The sequence below is a fragment of the Rhea pennata genome, chromosome 2, assembly GCF_028389875.1.
Source record: "Rhea pennata isolate bPtePen1 chromosome 2, bPtePen1.pri, whole genome shotgun sequence".
NCBI lineage: Eukaryota > Metazoa > Chordata > Aves > Rheiformes > Rheidae > Rhea > Rhea pennata.
In genome coordinates this window covers 47,001,238-47,028,869 of record NC_084664.1, presented here as the reverse complement: position 1 = coordinate 47,028,869, position 27,632 = coordinate 47,001,238, and the positions used below count along the sequence as shown (strand labels likewise).

The 27,632-nt window shown below is 45.2% G+C and overlaps 1 protein-coding gene across 4 annotated transcripts; it reads left to right on the top strand.

Moving 5' to 3' along the window:
• Positions 1–270: 270 nt before the first annotated feature.
• MTURN (maturin, neural progenitor differentiation regulator homolog) lies at positions 271–24,179 on the top strand. Of its 4 annotated transcripts, none has more exons than XM_062569395.1 (4): positions 271–448; positions 5,705–5,827; positions 12,245–12,396; positions 24,059–24,179. In XM_062569395.1, exons 1-3 carry the CDS (start codon positions 287–289, stop codon positions 12,353–12,355), a joined length of 396 nt encoding a protein of 131 aa, XP_062425379.1. In that variant the 5' UTR covers positions 271–286; the 3' UTR covers positions 12,356–12,396; positions 24,059–24,179. The 4 variants fall into 4 exon arrangements, with proteins under 4 accessions (XP_062425379.1, XP_062425381.1, XP_062425380.1 ...); XM_062569397.1 differs by lacking the exon at positions 24,059–24,179 and adding an exon at positions 21,696–22,913; XM_062569396.1 differs by lacking the exon at positions 24,059–24,179 and adding an exon at positions 14,368–18,954.
• The last annotated feature ends 3,453 nt before the right edge of the window (positions 24,180–27,632 follow it).

Genomic DNA, 27,632 nt, shown 5'->3' with positions numbered 1-27,632 from the left:
GCGCGGCCTCGCTTTTCCCCGCGGCACAGGAGGCAGCGGTGCAAAGCCCGCGGCCGTTCCCGAGCGGCAGAGCGGCGCTCACCTCCGAGGCGCCTCCCGGAGCGGCCGCCGCGCTCGCCCTCGCCCTCGCCCTCGCCCTCGCCCTCGCCCTCGCGGGCGGCGGCGGCGGCGGCTGCGGGCGGGCCGGGGCGGGCCGGGGCGGCGCTCGGCGCGGCGCGGCGCGGCTCGGCGCGGCGCGGCTCGGCTCGGCGCGGCGCGGCGGGGCGGGCGCGCGGCGGCGGCGGCGATGGCTTTCGAGGCGCTGGCGGAGGCAGCGGAGCGCTGGTGCGCCCGGACGCCCTTCCAGCTCATCGCCGCCGAGGAGACGGAGCGGCGCATGGACTTCTACGCCGAGCCCGGCGTCTCCTTCTACGTGCTCTGCCCGGACGCCGCCTGCGGCGACAATTTCGTGAGTGCCGCGGGCGGCCCGGCCGCGCGTGTCGCCTGTGTGTGTGTGTGTGTGTGTGTGTGTCCGCCACGGACACCGGCCCCGCCGCGGGGGGCAGGGGGGGGAGGGGGCCGCTGCGGCGGCGGCGTCGGCGGCGGGGGGCGGGGAGGGGGCGCGGGGGCATCCTCGGCGCAACCTGCAAAATGGAGGCTGCGGGGTGGCCCGGCGGGCAGGGCCGCCCCGGGCGGGCGGCGGGGGCGGGCAGAGCCCCCCCGTGCCTCCCGCGGGCACGCGGCGCCGGGCCGCGTCGGGCCGGGCCGGGCCGGGCCGGGCCGCCCCCCGCCCGGGCAGGGGCTGCCGCGGCAAATGGAGGGCGGGCGGCAATAAAATGGAGGCGGGACGGCGGGGCCGCCCCGCGCCCCCGGCGCCACCCGCGTCGCCCGCCGCGAGTGGGAGCCGCGAGCGCAGCCTCGCCGCAGGCTGCCTCAGCGGCAGAGCCCCGCGTGAGCACAGCTAAAGGACGCACAAACATCTAATACGTTTTCTAATCCAAACATATATTCCATAGATACGTATAAACATTATCTATGTTTTTTAAGTCGCTCCTAGCACCCAGTGTTATTGTAGAAACCTTGTCGCGCCTGCCCTTCCCGGAGCGACTTCCACCCCTCCTTCTCCTGCTTGGCTAAATGTTAATTGATTCCTTTCCCACCAGGTACGTGGAGGCAGGAGGCGCCTGGCGGATGGGTTTAAGGGGAGCAAAGAGCAGGGCAGCGGCTCCCCCGGCGCCGCGCGGACCCCGCCGGGCGGCACAGTTGGTCGCTGTGCCGGGCGGGTGGTCGTCGGCGCTGAGTTGCGAGAGAAAAAAAGGAAAAAAAGGGCTTAGGCAGCTTCAGACCCTATTCCCGTGCTTACAGCACAGGCTAATTTTTGTGGGTTTGCATCCACATTTTCCCTCCCCCCCCCCCTTTTTTTGGCAAATATTTTCATTACAGGGTTGCCGCGTGAAGGAGTCCCCACCCAAAGCCACCAGTAGTAAAGCGAAGCAGAAGGGCCAACTGCTGTCAAATGCAGTCAAATATCAATTGTCAAATGTCAACCGCGGAAAACCAGAGACAGTGTTTTCTCCTGCCCTTTTTAGGCATAATTACTTGAGGCACTTTTTGTTGCCACAGTACTCTTAAGACAGGCAGATAGGTATCATTCTTAATTCTTTTCCTGCTGATTGTGTCTCTTTAATGCGATTAAGGACCACTAATGAGCTGATTCACCAGCATCTTGGTTCCTACTCTTGGCGTGCCTTGGGGCTTCATTTACGCTCCCAGCTTGGCCGTGGTTTTCTGCAGATTTTTTTTTAAAAAACATTCCAGAAGATAGTTGCCTTTCTACAACTGCCATTACAAACTAAAGTTTATTTTAAGGAGACTTAATACAAGCAAGGAATTGATTCTTCTTTGCACTTGAGCCTTGTTTCATGGCTCTGGTAACATGAAGGAGCTGTGAAAGCCAGAGTAAATATAAACAGGATTCGCAGTGACACACTTTATGGCCTTCTTACACCCTCTGAGTCTTGTAAAGAAGCCTCACATTTAATAAGCATCTGGTGCTTGATATTCCTGTTCACTTTCTTTACGTGTTCATTTCATAATAATGTGACTTAAAAAGCTACGTAGGAGGTGCCGAAGAAGTCCATGATAACTCCTCACTTGTAAGGAGGAAATGATGAACATGACGAGCTTAAAAGAGAGGAGGAGAAAGACATGGAAAGGTTGCCAAGAGACAATCTGAGAGAGAATAACTTTGCATCCTGCATTAAATCAGAGGTTCCAGATCACAAAAATCATGCAATTTTAACTTCATGAAAAGGTACCTTTGGGGCCACATTTTTCTAACATGTTAGGGATGCAAAAGATGCATCTAGGTGCCTACTGGCTTTTTCAGTACCACCTGGACACCTAAACCTTGCTACATCAGCATTTTATATAGCTAAATTACATAAAATGTACCTTCTGAAGCCTTTGCTGTTTTCAAAAAAGAATTTAATTGAACTTGCTGTGTAGCCATAAACAGTGTGGGTGAGAGTTGAGATGGTATGCCTCACCGTCTGTATTTTTTTGTCGCGTTGTTGATGCTGATAAGGCAAATACAAATGCTGTGCCACCTTGTTGCAAGATTGCCCGCAATATATTTTAGAAAAGAGACAGTGAATCTCAGTATTTTCCATAAGCAGAATTATGCCCATGAAGTAAAAGTTCTGCCAGCATGTTCAACAGGTGGGCCAGGTAGGAAAGCGTGATCTAGTAAATGACTGTGTCATCTAGCAACACTGAATCATGTAAAAATAGGAGGAGGGAAAAACAAGCCCCTTCAGATGCAACCCAATAAATTGCCTCAGCTACATACTATGTATAGATGCTGAACAAAATAATTCAACCATGATCCTAGGTCAGCTGAGGTGGAAATTAGTGGCTGTGTGCTTTTGTAGTAACACAAAGCAACCGTGAGCAAAACTGGGCAGGCTTGAAAAACACATACTCAGATGATGAGGTTTATTTTTCTTTAACTGCACAGCCACGATTGAGTCCTGTTGTCCACTAGATTGCCAGCGGCCTGCTTCTCCCCCTGCAAAGAGATACTAAGGCTCCAAGGTTTTTTCGAGGAAAAGCATCTCTGTACATGCAGTTTCACTGACTGCTCTAATTTCCTGAGCAGGAGCTGAATTCGCAAATTACATTTTTTTTATTTATTTTTGAGAGGCCAAAATTCCTTTTGCAGGTTCCTCTGGAGATGCGTGAGTCAGAGTGGTGCTATTCAGCTCCTACACCAGCTCGATGCAGCACTGAACTTCCACAGAGCTGTAGATGCAGCTGCATCATAGATGATATAATTCTGGTCTTTGTTATGGCTAAGGTGTTTTTTCTTTCAGGAAATGAAATCAAACCATTTCCAAATGAGATGCATGCACTAGCAGCATGTAAGACCTTCCATAGCAAGTTGTTGCTATAACCAAAGTTTTAAATCTTCTGCAGATGTGGAAATTGTTGGAAGCCTTACATGTGTACTGCCTTACCATGCTACGCAAAAGAGTCTCTTCAAAGACTAGAAGATGAAGTAGCTTGTTTGGGTTTTCCCCTCGTGTGCTAGATCAGCTTGTTTTGAGCTACTGCTGACAAATTCATGAAGTAGTCTAAAACATGCAATTTGAAAAGTGGCTCTAAAAAAATACCCGCGTATCACAGGGTTAAGTTTTTTGGGGGAACAAGCTAGCTATAATTTATACTTTTAAAAAAGAGCAATGTCTGATTTTTCATTTAGTGTGGAAGCCCCATCTGTAGCTCTGGTAGTCAAAATAAGCCGCAATTTACACAAGAATTAAGATGTTAATAGGCACTACCGTTTTGTACAGAAAACAACTGCAGAAAGTTTAGGAAAACTCATGAATTGCCAATCCATAAAATCCAGCCCTTAAGTTTGACTCATAAAAATTAGGAGTAATAAAAGGGTTATTGCTAACTTCAAGTATTAAGAAATCATGAGTCGGACCTCTGAAATCTCAAGGCTGTTCTTAAAACATTGCAATTTTAAGAAAGTTCATTTGATATCTTAAAGAGGGTTCATTACAGGTCATTTAATTTACCTTTCGCCTATTTAAGCCATAGAAATCTCAAAGTCTTGGCTTTTGTTTTCATGTTTTTTTTTGTAAACAAAAGTTGAAGTTTGGTTGTGTATTTATAGCACTACAAGGCCTATGGCTGTAAGATGGCATGAAATATCACAAGACTTGTGGTATGTGTCTGTGAGAGCTAGCAAGACTCTAAATAACTTATTTTTATTGTTAAGAGTGGTAAGAGATGATAAGAGATGGATCTGGGTGTATGGTAAGAGCAGAACCTATTCAGTAAGACAGGTTTTTTCTCTTAAAACATTTTACTACATTTATGTTTGTCGAATGCAACAGACAGCAAAGAAAATGAAGGTCAGGAGAGGCTAGTAGGAAGACATTTATACTTTCTGTCTTAAAGAGTCAGCTTAGGGGATTTTAAGTAGGATTTTCTTTAGATAAATGTAAAAGTACATCCCTGGCAGGTATTCTCCACTGAACAGGAAGGCAACACACAAGCTTTATGTTAGGCAATGAAACATCTGTGATTGCTACTCTTTTCATGAATGTTAGTTAAGCTTCAGAGAGACCCTCCTCTGTTCTTATTTAAGCATAGCCTACTGTTTACAGCACAGTAAAAAGCTGCATCGTGCTTTGGGGAAAAGAATTGCTCTGCAGAAGTAGAGGTGTAAGAGTCTCACACCAATTTTGCAGTATTATGCTTCTCTGTTTAGCAGACTCCCTGAGACAGTCCTGTGCACAGAGTCTTCAGAAAGAAGGCCTTTAAAAATACACACTAGACTGTGTGCAGGCTGCGTGTGTACGCAAGAAGCCTTGCTGCCTGAGTGCTTCCAGCATCGCTTGCCAGCTCTCTGGTTCCAGCAACCTCATACCAGCAGAATAAGCATCAATTTGGGAAGAGGCTTCACTGAACCAGGCTGGAGAGCCAGCGTCTCTCAAGCAAGAGCAAGTTGAGAGGAATATCCCAAATGGGTATAAATGTGCCTGCCCAGGAAGAGAAGACGCAGGTCCAGGAGGAACAAGCCTGAGAATGGAGGGAGGGGGAAGGTGTGAGGTGTGGGCATGTTGTGGGTACTCAAATGTCTCTCCTTGGCACTGCATCTAACCTATAATTATATTTTGCATTGTGTTTTCTTCTGCATCATCAACAATTACACACCAAATCCCATTTTCAGGGTGTATCACCCATGCACTAATGCCAGCAAGATAAAGAGATATTTTACCTCCTTCTAAGGCTTTTTTGCAGCCAGTGATGCAGAAGCAGAGAAAACCCAACTTGACTTTTAGACCCACGCAGGGCTAGCATCAGATGAAAACACCTTTACTCATAAAAATGTGTGTGCACAGAGCTTATTCATTCTTCATTACCAGTGCAATTATAGGAAGTCTTCTCTTCTGGATGATTGATTTCCCTGCTTTCTGATTCATTGTGTTAATAAAATCAAAATCCTTCCTCTGGGTGCTGCTTTAATAATATTGGACCTTGCTTGGCTTTTGAAATAGCACACTATGCCTGTCCTCAGTGCAGATCTGAACTGCAGGCCCAGTGTATTTTGGCACATGTTTACAACATGTCACCTTATAAAATCATGTGAAAAGGTCAGCATGAATGCTTGTTAATGCCTTTTATTTCTTTTGTTGCTGTTGGCTTTCAGCATGTGTGGAGTGAAAGTGAGGACTGCTTGCCTTTTCTGCAGCTTGCCCAGGATTACATCTCTTCCTGTGGGAAAAAGACACTCCATGAAATACTGGAAAAAGTCTTCAAATCCTTCAGACCTGTAAGTGCCTCTGTTTTTTTTCCCCCTTCTGAATATTGACAGTTATCTGTGACTTTCAGTAGAGTATCACTGGACAGAGTAAGAAAGATTTTCCTTTTGCTGTGACTTATTTCATCAGTTGCCTGTGTGCAGTGGTATTAGCACATAAGCTAACATCAGGCAGTTGCAAGTTGTTTCTTGGAAGTCAGCTGCCTTTTTATTTCTAGCTGTGCATTTGACAGAATGGGATTCCCGTGTGGGGCGGGGGGCCAGCTGGTGTCCCAGCCACAGACACCGGCTCCTCAGCTGTAAGGTAGACTTGTGTGCTGCTTATACAGCGCTGGCTTGGAGGAACGGCTTACTCGGCAGCTATGCAGGACTTTGTGGTCGAGTTATTTCCTGGCACTGGAATTTGGGATTTTTGCAAGGATCTCTATAGTGAGAATAAACCTCTGGAAAGCTGGAGAGAAACACAGTTTCTCCTCAGAGTATTTTATTTTAGGGTTGGGTTTTTTTTTCCCCCAAAATTGAGACATTTAGATTTTGCTATTAAGGTAATTGCTGCTTAATACTTGAAAATGGTGGTTTAATCACTGCTTGAGAAGAGATTGGAGTGGAAGCTGGGTTTTGTGGGGAAGGGGGCATGTTTCTTTCTATTGTGCTGCTGCTCAACCTTCTCTGTTCTTACTAACCACTAAGATTTGGGTTAAAGTGTGTGTTTCATCAGGGTGAGGTAACTTTGTTAGGCTGGCTGTAGTCCTTCCTGGACATCTGGTTTGCCAAATCATCCCCTTGCACAGCCTTTCCTTTTGAGTGCCTTGGCCTGTGGTACCTGGAGTGGGTACAATAAAGAGCAGAAGTTCATTGCTGGTATTGTGCTTCTTCTGCATGTCTCCTTTGAGGTCCATGGTAAAGCTGACCACTGTATATTTTTAAATTTAGCTCAAAATGTAGACAGTTTTTCCTCTTCTGTTTTTTTGGCTGACTAGTCAAGAAGGCTGCAAATTTATCCCAAGTATTTAGAGCAAAAGGGAGGGCTTGGAGTGCTGATACAAAAACACTGGGCCTCCCTGTGTTCTCTGTTACACCCTTGCATTGCCGCAGACAGCCGCAGCTGGTTGACATAAAAGAACATAATTTTTGAAGAATCCTTTGAGAGACTGAAAATAAATAGAACAGATGCACACTTTTCTTAGAAAGGGCTGGAAATCTGATCTATCAGTACAGCTGCTTGTAATTGTGAAAACATATAAAAGTATAAATATGTTTCCCAGGACAATATTCAGCTCTTGAATCTTCATAACTCTTTTCTCCTACTCAAAAAGCTGTGTCTTAGAGGAGACACTTCCACTGGTTTAACTAAGAGGACTCCAGAAAGACTTAATTAAATTGATACAAATCATTTATTTCATTTCAGACCACATTTACTTCAGCGTAACTTAAGCTGATGAGAAATTGGCTTTAGTCAAACCACATTAAGCTGCTGTTCAGAATAGGAAGATTCAAAGCTAGAAGAACCATTGTGATACATTAGTCTGGGCACTTCCATAATACATCAGATTTCACCCAATGATTCCCACAATCAAACATGCAAATTGTGGTTGAGCTGGAGAATCTTTTCAAAAGGCATCCAGTCTTGATTTAAAGACTTCAAATAACTTAAAGACTACAAAAATTTTTCTTCCAGTCATTAGTTACACTCAAGTGAAAGATTATCTTTTATTTCTAATCTGAATTTGTGTAGTTCTGCTTCCTCATTCTTGAATTTTATTATGCTTTTGTCTGCTTGAGAACAGTGCCCTCGGTTATCAGAGACTTCTTGCAGTCTATAATCAAGCACCTCTTCATTTTCTCTTGGATATACTACACAGATTAAGTTTCTCTGAGTTTTCTTTAACTTAGTGTCAAGAGGTTTGCATTGGTCTAATGAAACCAGTTTTATCACTCAGTGTGTGGTTGTGTGTAGGCAAGTCTAATAAGAAATGTATTGACATTTTTCTCTCATTGTAATTGTTAAAAAAATGTGGCCAATAGGATAGATTTTAAAAAGTGCAGCGTGTTACAACAAACAAAAAAGATAGTTTAGCTCTTCTAAAGTGTCTAATGATTCTGGATACTCAATTTGAGATACGGAGAAGGAGCTGGATTTTTAGAATTTGGTTAGTAAGGACTTTCTAAGAGTTTTTTTTCGGTACGGTATTTCCAGTCTGTCATCCAAAACTATTAGACAATTTTGAAAACCTTTGTCAAGGTCCTTAGAACAGAAGTGTTTAGGAAATGCTGCCTGTGGCTTCTGTGCCTGGCGTGAGTACGTGCCTTCCTTAACTGAAGCCTCTCAGATGGATTTGCACTCTATAACTCAGCTTGGACTGGCTCTGTGCATGCATTAGCAGCAAGTGTCTCTGTTTCCTTACCCCAGAGCTGTGGCTTAGCAAAGAGGTGTCAGCTGGCCGTTCACAGTCCCAAGAAATCTCGCTGCCTGTATTTCTGAGGTGATGAGAGCAGTGACTTCCAGTGCTGACATTGCTCTCAGTGACCGACAGCGATATCCATCCTCTCCTTTCTCCCCAGCACAAACCCTTGAGCTTTTCAGCGTGTTGAGTAGGGAGGCAACAAGGGTGATCCAGGGGTTGCTCACCAACCCTCACTGCTTTCAGACATCTCCCACTGTGCTTTATAGGGGTCAACACAGTTCAGTTTACAGGCAGGGTATTTAGACAAGGCCTTTAAAAAATGTTGGTTAGTCTGTGACAGCTAATCTGCACCTCTACATCCTGTGCTAGACAAAGGAGAGAAGAGGGTGAGTTGTTGTCTCTGCCTTTCACTGCCTTCCTAAGGTGACTACCACAAAGGTGTGTAATTTGCTGTATTCCATGTTTATTCAGGTAGTGTCAAAAAGCACCAGACACCACACGTTGTAGGCAGCACTTGGGCTCAGAGCGCTCCCTTACAGAGGGTTTGTATAGAGCAAAATTGGTGTTGCCCTCAGCCTGATGTAAGGCTGCCCCTCACCCAGCCACGGAGCCCCAGACATGAAGGTAACGTGTGGGTCAGACACCAGGGCAGGCATCCTGGGCTGAGGCTTAGGGCCAGGTCCACTCTTGGGCTTGTGGTTGGGCGTGTGCAAGACAGCTCGGGAGCAGCAGCCTTCCCTCTGGTTTGGAAGAGAAGAGCCCAGTCCTGCAAAGCTGAGGAACTGCTCCACTTAGAGCAAGCATGATCATGTCTCCCATGCTTTTGTGAAGTGCCCAAAAGGCGTTACAGAAAAGCACATTTCTGAAGGCTCATCAGATATGTCCAGGAAGGTTTTCGGCATTGTCTGCTGTACAAGAAAATACCTTTCTGTGGGTATCTTCTGTCTGAAGAGAGAAAGAAAAGAGAGAAAACTACCTGTTGTTTCAAGTGCTTTTGCCAGCCAGCTTTTGAACCTGGCTGTAGTGAACACCCCATCTCCCATCCAAGCTTGCTGCTTTAACAGCTTTTGCTGCCTCTTGAGGAAATACACTATTCACTTCAGTGCGTCCTAGCTCTTCAGGCACCCTTGCTGCTACTATGCCATTGCAGAGCCTGGGAGCAGGCAGAGGTGTCCGTGCTAGTCCTTCTAAGCATATCTGCCTTGAGATACCTTCACAGTAAGATGCAGCACAACTACATTATCTCTCATGTAGTATCATGTGCACTGCTAAAGCTCCATCATGTACTTCGATGGGTTGTTTTTCCTTTTTTTTTTTTTTCCTGGGGGGGTGTTTGGTGATATGTTAGCTCTTGGGAGGAGGCCCTTTCACCATTATTTCATGAGTAATTACAAACTTCCAGCTTATTTGTATAAAATCAGGGCACTTTGAAACAATTAACAAATAAAAACAAAAAATGCTTCAGGGTCACAACACCAGCCCGAAGAGCCTACACACAGCCAAAACATGGATCATATAGCTTAGCAGTAAATTCCAAGACTCCTGCGCTGGGTGATACCTTCAGTGTGAAAAAGCTACATTGAAACGGGAGTTGGCAATATAGAAGCCCTTTGGTTCATGGTCTTCAAATTCGTACATATGCCAGTGACCTTCTCTTTATCTCCAAAAAATACCTAACAGACAAGTAACTTGGCCTGAAAGAATAAAAAGAGTTGAGGCTGTCTTTTCATCACTTGTGGCACTGCCACAAGTTGTTGCCTTCCTTCCCTCCTCACCACCTCCCTGCAGCCTTCTCCCCACACTCCTCACCTGGCTGTTATGCTCTCCTGGCCCCTTTGATGAATCCATTCTCTCTTTGCACACTCCTTTCCTGTTTTGCTTCTTTCCTCCTTATTTTTGTTCTCCATTAAGATCCTGTCCAATCTGCTCTATAGCTGACATTTTAAAATATGTGGTAGATACAGACTAGAAGCAGAAATCACATTTAAAAGAAGAGAATGTGAGAGTCAGTCTGGGGTTAGCTTGCACCGTCTTAATCTTCTTACTGTGCCCCAAGCTTTATCCTCCCTCCTTCTGTTTTGACCCAAATGTTTGTACAGCTGCCAGCACTTTGGACCCTGGTCCTCGCTGGGGTCGAGTCCTTAACTGCTTTGCCACTGCAGTGCAGAAAATAATGAACATTGGTGGGAGACTTGTGGGAGTTGATGAGACCTCATGGACTAGCTCCAGCTTGGGGCTGCTTAAGTGCACGGGTGACACCCGGAATAAGCTCCTTTCCTGTGCCATGGGATGGTACCTGCCCTTTTTGGTTCTTGTGATTTATGTTGTGCATCCCATAAAATGAAGACAAGACTATTACTCAGGTGGCTCATTTCCCTGCACATCAGGGAGGAATTATATCTAGAGCTGGGCCAAAAGATAGATAAATAAATAAATGAAAGAAGTGATCAAGGCTCTGCTAAGCAGAGCAATACGAGACACAAATTTAATTTGAATACACTGAATCAATTTAGCCAAAAAAATACCGATGGATAAAAATGCCTACAGGCCTTGTTTTTACATTTTAAAAGCTGCATCCTTTAATTTTAGCTTCAAAATAAAATGAAAATTCCAAATCCTAAAAGAGAACCAGGTAGTTTCACATCCAGTTAAACATTTGATTTGAAGAATACATACAAGTAGGAATATTTACTCTCTTGTTTTCTGACTGGAAAAAACAAAAATTCAGCTTGGGGTCTCCCCTGAAGTATTTTATAAAATGTGAAGGGGAGGTTTTAGTCGGCAAATTCTCCTTCCAGTTGCCTGCCAAAAAACCCTACAACACAAAAACTGTTTTTCTCACGGTGACAGTAAAAAGCAACAAGGTTCACTGGACCCAGAGACTAATTCTGTGTATTGTGTTTATATCCACTGAATCATTTTGAAATGGTGATAACAGACAAAAATAATTTGAATCTCTAAAAATCTGCCTTGTCACCACCTTTTCATTCTCATGCAAGCCCCTAGCTAGTGTTGCTCTCCTCCTGATTTTTCTGGGTTTCTTTTGTGAGATAACAGCTGTGTCACATTCCAAACAGGGTGTTGCATGCATCTGTGCTGCTCTCTCAGTCCTGGCAAGCTAAATACAAGTATTCCCAATAATGCTTGTTATATGATTTTGCTCTGTAGATATTAATAGCAGCTTATGTAGGATTCTAATATGAGATTTCCAGAAGAGACGCATTATTTTGACTATTACTTGATTTATCTGTCTTCTGACTTGTGTTGGCTTGGCAAACCTTTTGAAAGAGAGGGGAAAAGTTCAAACATTCACATTTCCTGTAGCAAACAAGTGCCATTGCAGTAATCTGGGACATCAGAGAGGTGGCATCCGAACGTTGTCCAAGGAAGATGGATTGGCAGTTTTTCAGGAGCCCAAATCTAATATGCAGAAATTTAAAGGGACTTGGGCAACTCTGAGTTCAATACACAGTATTTCTCACTGAGTTTACTACACCTAGCATGCAAACTTTGATCTGGAGCAACGGAGTGAAGGGTTCAAGAGAAGCACTCACATGGTGGGATCTTCTGTTTTTTAGCGACTCCCTACCTACTTCATACTAGCCACTTGTCTATTAGGATACTTTCTTTTTGGCTTTTATAGGGTTACTGAACATAATTTTAAACTAAGTTAGCTACTGCTACACTATTATCATGGTTCTTTTTGAAGTTAAACCACTGCCAAGTCTAAACACTCATAAAATTGTGATATGACCTCAGGGAAAAACACAAAGCTTTTTGAAAGTGCTTTGCTTTGGTTTTATTTATTTTCCAGTCTCTGAGCACTTAATTTGGTGTGAAGATGCGTTTTCAAATCTTTCTCTATCACGTGACGGAAAGAAAGAGAGTCGTGATTGTTATATAATATTGTTATTCTAGGATTTGAGGTTTTCAAGAACTGGCATCTAGGTATTGTATGGAGGTTTGCAGCAAAATTGCATAAGTGGGTAATTCACTATTACAAAGTATTTTCTCTTCTTTGTAGTTACTTGGGCTTCCAGATGTTGATGATGATGCATTTGAAGAATATAACGCAGATGTGGAAGAAGAGGAACCAGAAGCCGATCACCAACAAATGGGTGTCAGTCAGCAGTAATTTTCCGAGAAGCTAAAAAATGTGGAATCCTTTGGTACCAGGTGGGGTCATGTGGTCCCACGTTAGCTTATTTGAATTAGCGCATCACACTGGGATATCCAGCTCCCAGGATAAGAGTTTTTAAAATGGTTGAAAACAAACAAACAAACCAACCTGTGATGAGCTTTGCTAAGAAGTGACCTGAATTTTGCTCCTGCTTCAGTGGGGTTTCTATGGAGTTGTCTTGGTAGCATTCTGCCATTATCAATTTAGAAGTAGTTTTATTGCTGACTGTCTCTTTGATTTGTATTTGAGAATAACATTCACTGGCATGAATGTAGAGTACTTTGAATGTAGGAACTGTTGGTTAGAGTGCTAAGGACTCACATGTGACCTTACTGAGGAAATTAATGCAGAGAGTAAATGCAATCTGCACTTTTCTTTTTAGTTCAGTGACTATGATTTTTGACTCTATACTACCAGACAAAGTACCGAACCCTGAGAGATTTCTCTTGAAAAACACTAGTTTAATAGTGGTCAGTACTGCAGAAGTGCGTGTGGAGGCTTAACAACAATAATGGGAAGTGGGATATCCATGGAAGTGTTTGTGAGACGTATTAATGTTTTTTTTCTAGCACCTGAATTTACAAGTGCTAGATTAATCACTGGCAGTAATTAAATCTCTGGTATCACATTATAAGGAGCCTTGGTACTTTGACACTGTTCAATCCAAAGCCAAATGCAATTTTGGACAATTGAATCAATTAAAAATTGCCATTGCATATCCCACTTCTGCATGAAAACCAACTTTAAACTTCATTGTTTTTAATATGCTGGTAAATTATTATTCAAGTCTTGCAGTGTCCTGAATTGAAGTGCAACTTAACTTTGAAGCCATAAGGGTATAAACCAGAACCTGGCTCTTTAAATTACGCTAGACTTCTTCCTCACTCCGGGCCTCAGTGTGTATAGTCTTTGAGCTAGTTAGGGATTTACATCTCTTCGGAGGGGAGCTAAAGCACTACCCAATGAGAAGGGCAAGACCTGTCTCTTAACAGTAAGGCCACTGCGTTGCTTTGGAGAGGTAAAAAGGCCTCACAGGGACTGCAGAGGTAACTCATGACTACTTTACAGCCCCTTCATACTGGCAAACTTCAGCCATTACAAAAGCTAGTGAAGGAGAGGGTTTACTTCAGCTGGGACTTGCTCCCTAGAGTGGTTTGAGGGGGTCTTGGTGTAAAGGGGAATAAGACTCCTTGTATTTTATACCTGTTTTGCATAGATTTAAATGACTCCAAAGAGTGCCACACAGTGAAGATACAGGGTCTCTTTATTTACTTGCCTTTTGTACTGAAGATGTAAGAAACCAAGGAATTCTGTTGTAATGCAGCTATTTTCCGCATTCAGACAAAATGTTTTCCAAAGTTTTTAAAATCATGAAATGAAGGTCACATGCTTCAAAAGCCCTTTTGTACAGAATTAGCTTTATAAAAACAAAACGCCAATGAAGAGAAAATGCTTGGACAACTTCAAGAAACAAATTACACCATTTTGAAAACCCTGTTGTTAAAAGTCTCCTTCTCAACAGATTTTTTCAAAGACATTTTTTCCAAGATCATTTAAGAGAGTAGGTTTTCTTGGTGGTTTATATTTCTAATGATGGCCTGAGGGATGCATAGCACTTGATTTTTTTTCAATCTGAGGCAAAGACCTTCCATAACCAGGATGGTGTTTGGTGTCTGAGTTAAGCACCAAAGTGTCTGCAACACTGTAAAAGTCGGAGCTTAAGAATATTGAAAAAATAGAAAAGGATCAGACCTTAACAAAACTTTGTACATTCTTTTGGCATGCAGGCATAAACATGATAGTCACAACACATTTTCTATGGACTAGTGATGTGAGAACTGTGGCAGTTCATTGTATAACACTGTACAGCAGCAATAGGCTTTTTGTTTACTAAAATAAAGTGCAAGACCGGTGGTTTCCATCCCTGCTTTAAGTCCCTAAGTTTTTTTTTTTTTTTCCCTCTCCAGCTAAAAAGGATGCCATAACCTTAAACAGAGACTTACTTCAGAGCCATCTTCTTCATACCATCCAATCCTTTGATTGTAGTTTATATAAATAGATCCTTGGGGGGCTGGTTTTCCTCTGCTGTATTGGAATGGAGGACGTAATTTACACTAGTGCAAGCTGGAGGCACAGTCCTGCCACTCAGGACTAACTGCTAACTGCTTTCACCCATTTTGTGTAAGGGCAAATGACTGAGTGTGCACACGCACACATGTATACACGCATGCACATATGCACGCAAGCACAAGCCTGGTTCTGCCCATCCCCAGGCACGGCAGCATGTCCCCCTCCCTCCTGTCCTCCCAGCACAACTCGTCGTGGCCCCGTGTCCTGGGGTGGCCTGTGGAATTGAGCTGGCCGAGAAATAACCTTCTGTGGTTTTTCTGGCACACTTTTTGGCCAGATCAGACCTCTGATCTGATCCACTTTGTGGCCACGCAGGCAAGGGTGCCAGCACAGCAGCAGGGGTGGTGCAGAGTGGAAATGCGTAGCCGGAGAGAACCGCTGCCCAAGGCTCCTTGCAGCTTCCCAGTGGTATTGGAGGCCCCAAATGAAGTGTGGATGTGGATGAACAGGCCTAAGTGCTATTAAGAGTTAAGTCCACAAGACTCAGGGGAATGGAAAATCAGACTCTGAATGGTAGTGGGACTGTAATTCAGGAATTCATGAAATGAGGAGAGATTGGGAGATCCAGTTCTTAGTAATTGCACACAAAAGGTTATAATATGTACTGCACTTTGCTACCTTTGCCTGTGTTTTGGTTGATGTGTAAATGAGCGGTTGAGCATTAGTATGCTTGTAAGCAAATACAAAGCTGTAAATTATGTAGATAAATTATTTTCTGTACTAATTAACTCACTTTTTTTTTGGAACTCCATATGCCATTTGAGTTGACTTCCACAACAGAGTGTAAGTGCTTGATAGCAAGGGGATCCTTCTGCTGCTCCTATTCATGCAAAATTCCTGTTGAAGACAAGGAGAGTTTTGTTCAAATGAGAGCTGCAGGACCAGATCCTCCGAAGGGGTTGTGAGGCTTGGTCCTACAAAGAGCTGAACGCTTTTGTCTCCTGTCGCTTTGCTGGGAGCTGATTGTGTTGAGCCCCACTGCTGAACTGAAGCAGCACTTAAACAGGAATTTTATACATAGAAAATTTAAATTTACCTGTGTATTAAATGCGAATGAACATTAATATAGAATGTATTTTATCAAAAAATATTCTTAGACCTTGACCAAATACATTTCTGTATTATCATCATGTTCCGTACTTATCAAATAATGCAAGAGATGAGAAACTGTTTTAGTGGTATCAAAAGGTATTTTAATATTTCATTTGTATTTTACTTTTTCCTCACTCCCACCACATTTTGAGGTTAGTAGCCATTCAATAATTAACTGGGGCGGCGTGACCCAGTGCCTGGGCGGCCAGACTGAGACACTAGATTTACAGACACATGTAAACACTTGCTGGTCTGGGATTCAGAGCTCTGCCGTTGCCTTGCTTTGAGCTTTGGGTAGATCTCAGAGGCTGGGGATTCAGGGCATCCTCTGGGAGTTGCACATCCAGCCTCCATGAAATTCAGTGGGAACGGGGTAACTGCTTTGAAAATCCCATCTTAAGCCTTTTTGTAAAAGAGGTCATTAGTATTGTTTGCCTACCAGTGTCTAAAATGCTTTTAGATCTGAGTGTGAAAAGAGATATGCATTATTATTACCTATCCTCAAAGCAAGCCATTAGTAAAAGGATTCATTGGAGTCTCCCTTCTCCTCCCTTGCCTTTCTCTCGTAAGACATTTCATGTTCTAGCTAAATGTAAACATTCCAGAGCAGAGCCTCTTGCAGTACTGGTGTATCTGAGTATGAGCTGCCTGAATGCAATGAGCAGAGTGCTGCTTGGGGGGGATCAAAAATACATGGGTTGCCAACGGAAAGAACAGGTTTTAGAAATAGCAGGAGCAAGAGTGAAAAAGGACCTTTTCAGAGAGAGGCTAGGATTTCTCAGGCAACCTAAACCGTTCCGTCAAGGATCTGCTTATTGAACCTATGCAGGTTATAAAAAAGTTGCTCTGTAAATTACTAGGATCTTTTCCTCGGTTGTATTTTTATTTTAATATCCTGCTTGATGAATGTGTTGAGATGGGGAGGGAGGGAAGAAGGGCTGGAGAAAAATCTCCTTCACCTTTCTTCCCCAACATTATTATTTATGATACTCTATGGGTATGTAAGAGCAACAATCATGGAGCAGGAAGCTGTTTTATTAGATGCAGAATAAAAAAAAAAAACTCCTAAGGAACTTGCTTGTGATGTGGACAACCAATTTGAGATACAAGATTTGCAAACCATTTCCCAGCAGAAATGTGGGGGAAAATGCACCCCAGAGCATGATGACCTGAACCCTGCTAGGCTTCTCCAGCTCAGCCTCCAGCCTCTTGCGTTGTTTCCTGGACAGTTTTCCTCTTTGCACAGTGCAGTGCCTTTGAAAGCTGCATGCTTGTAAAAATACTGCTTTTGGTGGGAATAATCAGTTTTTCTGCATCGGTGACCTGTATGCTAACCCACTGCATTTTGGTGCTGTGTCGCATGCAAGGTGTGCTGTGTGGGCTGAAGGCTTGGGGCAGCAGGGAGGATTTCTGCTACAGCATTGCTTAGGAGGTGGCTGGCGTCTCCCTCTCTAGAAGGTGTGACAGGAGACTGTTACAGTGAAATCAATGCACTGACCTTATGGACATTGCTTTGGAAAGCTGCCACATAGGACAGATTTCCAGCCTCTTTCAACACATTTCCCGTCTTTCACTAGGACCCAAGGATGAAGTCTATGGCTATTACTCACAGTCAGATTTAGCTGTGGCAGGAGACAAGGTTACTATTATGTCCATCCTTGCTGCTCCATTCTCAGAAATTCCCACCCTCAGAAGAGGGGAAGCAGTGAGAGATAAACGCTTCTTAGGCCCTGCCACTGGCAGCCAGGTGCGTTAGCGTGAATAGCGGCACGGTGCCGGTCACTGAGCTGTCCTGTGTGGATACACTGTCCTTCTGCACGTGTAGCACCTTCTCACAGAACGTGAGGTAGATATGGGCTCCCTTTGAAGACTCATAAGCAGCCCTTGATGGGCAGAATCATACAGAAGAGATAAGTGATTTTAGATGCCAAACCCAAGATCTTTTTACAGGCAGTGATTTCCAGCCAAGTAATCCACTCTCAATATAAGGACCCATTGAGACCTCCCTCCTCATCAAGACGATGATACCTCTCATTGCTATCGCTATTCTAGTCTATAGGTCCCTTTTTCAGTGCTGACTGGCTTTAGACTGCCCATGGGACATGGGAAATTGGAAAGGATCTCTTCTTCTAAATGGATGCCCCTTTCTGCAGTTTGAGAGCACAGGGAAATGCTTTGTTTTTGCTTTTTAATTCTGGCAGGGCCTCCCCTCCTCTCCTACAGCCTTTTTCGGCAGTCGGCTGCAGCTGGAAAACCTTCACTTGACGGCGAGGCAGGAGTGACTCAGAAACAGGCTATTAGACCCCGTCACAGGCTGTGTTTGAGGTGGTCCCCTGCAGAGTCACTGTGAAGCCAAAGGAGCAGGCTTAGGGCCTTCGTTTCCCAGGCAAACATTAAAATAAAGAAGATAGAGGCTGCTTCTTAAATTGGCTTGTTACCTCTGATAGGGAATACCCTGAGGCCAGAATCTGGCCCTCCGGTTTTTAGCAGACTTCTGAGATTTGTTAATTGCATTGTTGGTATCTGATGTCTGTGGCAGGTGTATGTTGTTCGCTGGGGGACAAAACCTGTTTACTTACCCACAGTGGCTACTTCAGTATGCCAAATTATCAGTAACTTGCTCTGGGTTTGATTCCTTTCTCACTGCTGTTTTTTTTTTTTAAGAGGACAATACCTAAAGGTGCAGCTACGTTATTGCAAACTCCAGTTTCTACAGAGCTGCTAACACTGCACTGTCAATGAGAGCTTGGTCGTAAACAGAAATCTACAGGTTAACAACAAGGCTGTTCATTTGTCTACAAAAAACCCTTCTTTGAACTAGTTACTACTCATTGTAACTCTGATTTCACGTAAAATATATTGTGAAATTCCCTTTCTGTACTGACCTGCTGTTGTTTATGTAGGCAAAAAGATCTGTGGTAACTTTGCATGTAAAGGACATCTACTTTCTTGTTTTGGGGCGTGGAAATGTCAGCTCTGGATTTCAGTCAATAGGATTTTTTGGTTGTCAAGTTTTCCTTTACTAATGCAGGGATCAGTCAGATATCAACACGGCAAGCAGAAATAACGTTGCGCCATGCCAGGCAAAGACTGTTCTTGTGCTTTCTACCATTTTTCTGGCTAGAAGATCTCTCTCTCTCTTTGTGACTACAAAGCTGTGAAGTGGGTTGCCAAAAGATACTGCCCTTCTGCTCTATGCTTTAAAAGGTGTAAACTTTCAGTGGAGCCCTGCCTACTCTTCTATTTCTCCTTCCTCCCCCAATACCAAGGCATCAAATCCAACAGTGTAGTTACACCATAAACTTGCCATTAAAGAGCTTACCAAACTTTGATGACTGATGGATTCTTTTCTCTGTGAGTGAAATCAGCTAAACAGGGACTCTGGCAGTGTAAAACAGCTAGAAAGCATGCGGCAAAGCCAATGAGAGGCTTGTAGTCCCCGAGCAGTCTCAGTGCATGGTGGGATAAACGCAGCGTTTGCAGGTGTAAGAAAGAGAAAATTATTTCAGCCAAGCTTTGGATATTGCAGATTAAGCCGTGGTTTGCAGGCAGGATTCAGAACTGCCGAGTCTTTCAATTTAGTGCAATTTGAGGCAGTAGGTTTGCTATCAGAACAGGGGAATTAATGTAATATTGGTGGAGGAGCCAGTATTTCAGACCTCCTATGTTCTCTTCTGTTCCATACAGATTAGGAGGACATCTGTTCTAATTAAGAGACATGTAACGATGTTGAAATGAAAATTGGTGGTTCTGTTCTGCTGATTTGTCTCATTTCTTTAAACAATGCACTTTTAATTGCCACTTTGACATCTTCTCACCCTAATTTAGTCCAAGGAATACTGTGCCAGTCTTTTAGCTTTTCTAGTGAGCCTCCTTCTGTGGGTTGAAGAACATTTTTCAGCCTATGGAACAACAAATGCTCTGACTTAATGCCTCACCGAGTATTTTTGCCACTTCCACAGCGCAAGCATGGTTGGCATAACGTGCCAGCTACGTGCCCTGTGGCACGTCCAGAGCCAGCAGTGAAGGCTCTGCAGCCATTTTTGTGGCTGATTTTGTGTCTGCTAGGACTGATTCCTTCTCTTGGGGAATGATCCCAGCAACGCAAGCTCCACAACCTCTTTTGCTTATTGTGGAAGGTGCTGTGATAGGCTCTGGCTACTGTCCCTCTTGGCTCCACAGCTGCACTTGTGGAAGAGATGAAAGTCCCAGCCTGTCTTCAGCTCCTCAGAGTCCACTGGATCTGCTGGATGGACTTCTCCCTGTTTCAGATGTTCAAGCGAACGTAAACAGTTCAAAGAGTAGGTCTCTGCTAATATGGCCCTCAGCTGAGGGTGAACAAGATGCCTTGCTGACAGATCTGAGGGGCTGGGGAGCTCCTGCAGAAGGTGATGACTACAAGTGGGGAACACTCTTCTTACATAGCTTTCGTCACTGTCTGGGTCTGTCTGCATTGTAGATCTCCTCCAGAATTACATTGCTTCCTCCTCTGCGTCAACAAATTGGGCTGTTCCAGGGTTATGATACATTTTGGCTTCGTATCAAGGAGAAAAGATCCATTAGAGGGCTATAGTTTGTGTTGTCTTTGTAGCTCATGCCTAATGCATTGCCTTCCACCATGGCTGTCATCAAGTAAAGTCAGTGTTAGGCAATGTAAAGTTACCCCTCTTTAGCTATTTTAAGGAGCCCATCAAAATTAACTCTTTGTTTACACTAGTCTTCATGTTCCATCTGCTTCTCTGTGAAAGGCTTTTGCTTCCACCGCTTGTTTAGCAAGTAACAAAATGCCTTAAAAAGGCACATTCAACTTTATTTCCAGTGTCTAGGTGTATGCATCTGTTCTTTTCCTTTAGTAGCACTGTAGTTGTGACACTGTGATGATGCGAATAAGGCAAGGTTTGCAGAACAGAGTAATACCTTTTATTAGACAAACCGATACAGTGAGGAGAAGAAAGCAAACAAGCTTTCAAGCTCCTGAGTGCTTCTTCATGCCAAAATAAAAGCAGCGCTTATATGGGGAAGTCAATAGCAGGTGATGTCTCTTCATGACAACCTGTATATGCCTTGCCTTTATTCTTTTCTTAAGGTATTGCAGCTATCGTGGTACAAAGGGACAGGGACTGCCTGGTTTTTATTCCCAGCCTCCGGTAGTGCTAAAGGGTTCAAAGCAGGTATCTGCTATGTGACACCTGATTTAGGGTTGCTTGACAGAGCAGTGTGAAAGGGCTATATAGTGTAAATGGGCTCTCAAGCCTATATGCTTTGGGATTTTTATAGTAGTCCCCTAGAGGTCAGTATAGCCTAAATTTTGAAGTAACTCGCAGCAGTGATAACCATTCTGAGAATAATAGCAACAACTTTGCTTCAGGCCTGCAAGACTCTGGTACTTTGCTCTCTTGCAACATCAGTTCTCGCTGGGGAAGCAGTCAGACTGGGTTGAAAAGAATTGGTGCATGGGACAAAAGCCCTGCTTTGGACAGGGATGGGCTGAGAGCTTGTCGTGGAGAAAGACCATGAGGAGGGGACAGAAGCAGCTTAAAGATCAAGACCGCCATTGTCAAAGCTGCATAGGGCAGTGGGAGCTAGTGCCCACCCCTCTTAGCCCGGGTGGGACACATCCCTCCTGAGACCGTGGGGGCCATGCTATAGCCAGGCCCCGCTGGAGGAGGCCTTTCTACCACCATTAGCATGTCTGGTGCTTGGTGTGAATCACTGTGGAAAGTGGGTGAGCTTGCTCTTGCACATGTCAATATGCAAGAACAGTAAATAGTTCCCTTGCCATTCATTAGGATATTATCACTTCAGCAGCTGAAGTAGCATTGGGAAGAAGCATGCTTTAAAAACCAGCCTCGTTTACCAAAGGCTGTAAGCAAATGGCTTTAAACTCATGCTTAAAGGCCCGTGCTTGGCGAACCAGGCCCATGTGAATTAATGCCTTGCCTCATCTAGTGCCTCTGCATACACAGAGTGAGGTCTCTGAGCTGTTGGAGGTGTTGGGTGGGTTTGGGTTTGTCCTCTTCTATGAGGCAGAAAAATAGCTTCATGCTTTGCTTTGCTTTAAATTGTGGGGCAGGAAAATCAGCTTCTCCTGTCTGCTTTTCTGTGGAGGATTGGAGAAGTGCCATGGAAAGCTGTAGCCAAAACAGCAGCCAGTCCTTCCAAAGAAGCATAGAAGATATGAGCCACGGTGTCCACACGGTGCAACCCTCTGTGTTGTTATCACCGGAGAGTGACTGTGGAGATTTTGTTACCACTGGCATCAGGAGCAATATCACATCGGTGTAACCTACATTGCAGCCACTTTTGTGTGTGCTTGTGGCTGTGCTCCAGGGTTGCAGTGTGTTTGCTGCTGTTCACATTGGTCTGCACCAGGGGCCTGCCTGATGCCTCACTGGCTTCAGCCATGCTTCAGTCAGTGAGCACATGTCACCTCTCTCCATGCACAGGTTCTTGCAACCCAAAACTAGCTAGTGCGTGCATCCATTTCACTTGCCGCCTCTGCCCAGGACTGGAGGTGGAGTTGTATTTTTCCTGGACCTTCTCAGCTTCTGGATTTGAAGTGGCCATGCGAGGGAGCCCAGTGGTGCCATATTCAAACGGAGGATTTGAGGCTAACAAGCCAGTTGAGGACAGCCACGGCATATCCTACATTATTCCAGTCAGGTTTCTACAGAACCAGGAGAGGGACAGAGTTTTGGCACAAGACACCAGCACAGACTTAAACTAAAGGGCACAGAGGAAATCATTAGTGATGAGTCCACCCTGGATATCCCAGAAATCTAGGAGCTGGAGCAGAGCCCAAAACAAGACCCTAATTCCCTTTGCCAGCCCTTGGGAATGCTTGGACTTCCAGCAGGCAGCCCAGCAGGGGAGGCCAGACACCAGTGCTGCATTCGCCTGTAGGAGACTGTCAGTGCATGCACAGACATGGAGCAGGCATTATATTTCTCAGTACTGAGTGTTGCTATCTTGAATGAATGTAAGCTAGTATTCACCCAGCATACTGCTCACCCTCTCCCCAGCTACAGCTGCAGGCTAAATAGTTGGCAAGAAGAGCCTCATTCTTGCCAGTTTTTCTCCTGGTCCATGTGCCCAGAACTGTGGCTGTGTTTTCCCCATTGTTCAGCTGGCCTCCCTCCAAACACGGATCTCCATTTTTCTCAGCATCCTCAAGGACCGTGCATTCAGCTCCAGCAAGGACATTTGTTGAGAACTGAGACTTACATGGTTCATTAAAGAGGGCATGTTGTACTTGAAACACAGAGGATTCATATAGAAAATCAGTGGCATTTTGTATCACATCGCAGTGTTCCTTGTGCTTAATAAAAGCTAGAAATTTTTATATTGACTCTTCTTGAAGGCTTTTATCTTCCCATTTCTTTGTGTTTGCTCTGTATCTTTTTGTTTCTGCACAACCTTTATCAGGGCTGGTTTGAATTTACTGTGAGTCATGTAGCAGCAATGGGGAGTGGCAGCCCAGCAGCTGTGAGAGCCAAGCATGTGAGTCCATGCCCCACTTGGATCTCATGACGAAGGCGGCTGGAGGGTGATGCAGCTGCACGGGGCTTTCCTGGCTGCAATGTCTAAGGTGGCCTACCAGGATGCCCATTACATCTCTCCTCTGTGTGCCACCGGCTGCAGAAAGTGTGTGTCTTACCCTTGCCAAATCAGGCTCTGATTTTCAGCTTTCTGAAGCTTTGGTTTGTCGATGTAGCAGACTGCGGCAAAATATTTATGCAAAGCATAAATTACAAAGCACAAACACATGGACATCTTCTCACCTCCGTGAAATGTCTGAGCCTGAGTGCAAGACAGCTTTATGGTTGCAGCAAGCTTTGAGCTGGAGATATTAAATGGGGTAATAAAGTGCTTGCTGAGAGCTTTCAAACTGTGGGGCAGGACTCCTGTCTCCATAGTGCCAGAACAGGGGTGCATGTTTTTGCAGCTCTGCAGGGTAGCAGGGGTCACTGTTCTGGGAACGACTGCAGCATGCCTCTTTGCTAGGTTCCCTTTGGCTTTGTAAATATGTCCTTTCTTGGTTGCGTCATCAGAAAAGGGAGGGAGGGAACTACCTGCAGAACTGGTAATGCAATCACTAGCCTGACCTCATCAGAGCTCCCTGAACCGTACCAAGCACACATGAGCAGTTAATTAGGTAACTGGCCCCATGCAGCGTCTCTGATAAAAGTTAGATTGCAGCACAGCAGCAAATCAGCAAAGGCACTTGCTGCCAGCCCTGTGAACCTGGTTTAATGCATCAGCACCCAAAAGAGCTCAGGAAAGTAGGAAGAGGCTCACCTTCTCCAGAGTCTTCAGAAATTCCTGAGAGACTGTGCAGATAGCATCTCAGATCTGTGGGGTATTAAAAAAGTGCCATCTTTGCCCCTGTGGAAACCAAACAATGAACAGCAGCCCGTTACTTTTCTTGCTTTACAGGGGTGGAAGCTCACTCAGTCAGAGCTGGAGGAACAGCGGTGGCAACCTTGGACGAGCAGGCTGCAACTTGAGAGCAAGGAAAAGAGAGCCAAGGAGGAGGTGTCCAGGGGTGGAGGGTCACAGACCCCACCTCGAAGTGGACTGTGGTTCAGGAGCTGAAGGTATATCTGATACAAGGAAAGAGAATTATAGTAGGAGAAATGAAAGGCCTGGTAGCCCAGGAAGAGGGCACCATGATAACTAACAAGTGACTGGTGGAGAAGGGAATCGGGTTGCCCTGCAATGAGACTGAAGAAGACTGTGATAACTGAGTGCAATATGGCTAGGCCAAAGCAGGCAACAGAAATGGATGTGGAAATTCAGCAGCTGCTGATGGAAAAGCAGGCAAATTCGACTATAGCATGTACGTCTGAGCAGCAGTCACTCACCTGCACCTCTTCCCCCTTTTCATCATCCCTCAGCTTAGTGCTTCATGCCTGGTCCTCCACTGGGCACCTTCTGCTCCCAGAGCTACAGTCAGTTCCTGTGCTCACCTTCCTTACCTTCACTTGTGTTCTTGCAGGAACAAAAAAAGGTTTTCCCTTGCACCTAAGCACCAACCTGCTGCCATGGTGCTCCACACCAAACCTGCTAGCACACCAAGAGAAATGGCTACTTGTTGCCATGAGAAACTTTTCGGCAGCTTTTTTGGCTAAGACCCCTGCACCATCTGCACTGCCTGCCGCTACATCCATTTACACAGCTGACAGTGTTGTACACGTTATCACAGTTTGTGCTTTTGCCACCAACTATTCTTTAAGAACAATAAAGTCATGTTTTCCTTTCTAATAAAGAAATTTCTTTCCTCCCACTGGCCCCATGACATTGCTCTCTGTGCAAATTATAGGAAGGTTTGCCTATAGACAAGGAATCTTCTCAGGGGCGCAAGGCCCTGTGCTCCCCCAGCTGAGCCCTGAGAATTAATGGGATGGTGATGCTAAGAGTTCATACAAATACAAACCAAAGTGGACACATGTTGCCATTCAGTCACCTGTAGTGGCCCGACACATGCTGTTGTATCGAAATTCAGACAAACAAGCAAATTACGCAAAAGATGTCATAGCTCAAAATCCCCTGACCTCTTGTCAAAATGCTTTCCTTAGCATAACAGTGAAAGGGATACTAGATAACATGTTTCTGACAGCTACTGCTGAAGCCAAGATGTCTGATGGGCAACTCATATGGTCCTGCAGGTTCCTGGACCTCTGTCTCCCATGCTCAGTAAGCCACTCTCTTTTCTCTTTTCAAGTGGTGAGAGTAGCACAACATCTTAATGATGATTCAAGACCACTGCTGCTTGGCAGAGTAAAGCCTCCAGTTAGCACCTGTCCTTCATTCCTCAAAATGCGTATACTACTCTTATCCTGCAGTTGCCTCTGCTGTACTTAAATAGCTTCACTCTACAATTCCAATATCCCATGAAATGATTCATTAGCCATGATAGTAGAGGTGAAGGAGAAGATTGCTGATAACCCCCAGCTTCCATTTTAACCGTTCTGGCAAATGACTTTTTGACATAAAGAAAAACAGATGAGAATTCCTGAAAAATTTCAAGCAGTCTGGATTTCTCCAAGTAATCTCCATTAGCTTTGGTAAACTTACACTAGACCACCATGTAAAAATAGCTTTTCCTATAGGTGAGCATTGAGGGACAGCAGAGAGCAAATAAGATGAATGAGGACTCCCTGTTACGCTCCCATACAATCCCAGCCATCAACAACGACTACCACTCATGACTGGTGAGTCTTACAACATGATATCAACAGAGTACAGCCTGCCTGGCAGCCAGTCTGCAAGGATGAAATTTGCTGACAGTGGCCATTCAGAGCAGGACCTGTGGGTTTTCTGGCCGTGGTGGCCACATGCTTCAGAATAGACAACGGTACTCTCAGAGTTACGTGCTCTACTGATGACTCCACCGTCAGCCTCCAGGACAGTAGCATGCACTGGTCATAAGACAGTTTGCAGCCTCCCTGACCGTTAGCCCTGTCCTTCCCTAGTAGCTGAGGCATGTATTTCTCCATGAGGTCTCCTTTGAAATGTTTGCTCTGTCTGCCCTTCCACTGTCTCATTTCCTTTGCAGTCCTCCTGCAGAGAAGACAAGCTACAGTTGCTGCTATTGCTACCACAGGCTGTAGCTAAAATAGATTGACAAAGCAGCCATGCGGCTCACCAAGCCACAGCCAGCCGTCAGGAGCCAGTCAAACACATTGGCGAGAGCCACTGCCTGCGTAGTGAGCAGCAATGTTGCATGTGGAGCTGTCTTGGCCATGGCAGCCCATCAGGGTTTTGCAAATTGTGGCAGTTCCTGAGAAGTGGGACATCCTGGGAAGCCTGCAGGGCTTGCAGAGTCTGACCTGTCTGACGTGGAATGCAGACCCTCCTGGATATTTTCTCTTTCATATCCTATTGGTACCACAGGAGAATTCACCATGTGAATTAGGCCTGACTCACTCAGGAAAGAAATTCCTACATGGGGAGGAAACAGCTTATTCCAGCAATTGTTTCTACATGGAAGTAGCAAAAGGCTGCTTTAACATCCCTCCTCTGCTGTGACTGTTTGTGCCCCTTCAATAGGACATGAAGCGTTCCTGCACTCGCACTGGAAAGCTTAGCCGAGCAGTGGAAGAGCCAGCAGAACTTCTTAAAGAAAAGGAACTCATATTTTGAAGAGAAGTGCAGACAGTGGAAGTCTGACAGTTCTGCAGGTGGGTTGCTACTGGGCAAACCCACGGACACGCTGGTTTGTATCATCTGGGACTACCCTGAACAGAAGAGGTTTCGTTCCTCTGCAATGGATCTGACCCCTCGGCAAGTTAGCACGTGGAGTAGTAAGTAGTGCCACTGTCTTTGTTTACTGATAAACTTGCAAAGATGTGAAATCTCTGTGAAAACAGAGCACATGGTTGAAGTTGTTTTTATTGACATAGCTCTGCAGTTACAAGAGCCTCATAAAAGCGTATAGAGCAGAATTCCAGTCTCCTCCTCTGCCTAATCTGTGAATCTGAGAGCTGATTTTCAGCCAGTTCCTGCTCTTTTTGTCTAAGGAACATTTACTTCTGCATAGAGAACTCCCAAAGATTTTCTGGCCAAGCCTTTTCCTTCTGTCTTCAGGATTTAGTGGTTCAGAGTCCCTTGCGACACTGCCTCGACCTTGCCCGTGAACCGCCGTACGTGACTGTCAAGGGTGCCTAGGAGGGCAGGTGACACAAACGAACCCTGAACAACCCGGCGCTGATGCTGATAAGTCTAGCGGCAGCACACGAGGCCTCGACAACCCACCTCAGAGGCTGCGCAAAGGCTCGGGCAGGAGGACACGTGCCGACCTGACCCCGCTGGAGCCAGCGGCTGAGCAAGCTTGTGCAAAAGCAGCTCACGTGGAGCTGCGTGAGCCACCGGTTCACCGTGCGGAGGCGGCACCGACATGCATCGTGTGCAGTGTGCTTCCTCGCCGGGGGACAACGCCAGCCCCCCAGCCGGACTCAATGCCCCCAGCTGCCCGGCTCCTTTCTGAAGGGTCAGCAGGCTGCAGGGG

Coding starts and splice junctions, on each gene's coding strand:
- MTURN (XM_062569395.1), top strand. CDS start 287: ATGGCTTTCGAGGCGCTGGCGGAGGCAGCGGAGCGCTGGTGCGCCCGG. Junction 449..5,704: donor CCGCCTGCGGCGACAATTTC/GTGAGTGCCGCG, acceptor GTTGGCTTTCAG/CATGTGTGGAGTGAAAGTGA. Junction 5,828..12,244: donor TCTTCAAATCCTTCAGACCT/GTAAGTGCCTCT, acceptor TCTTCTTTGTAG/TTACTTGGGCTTCCAGATGT.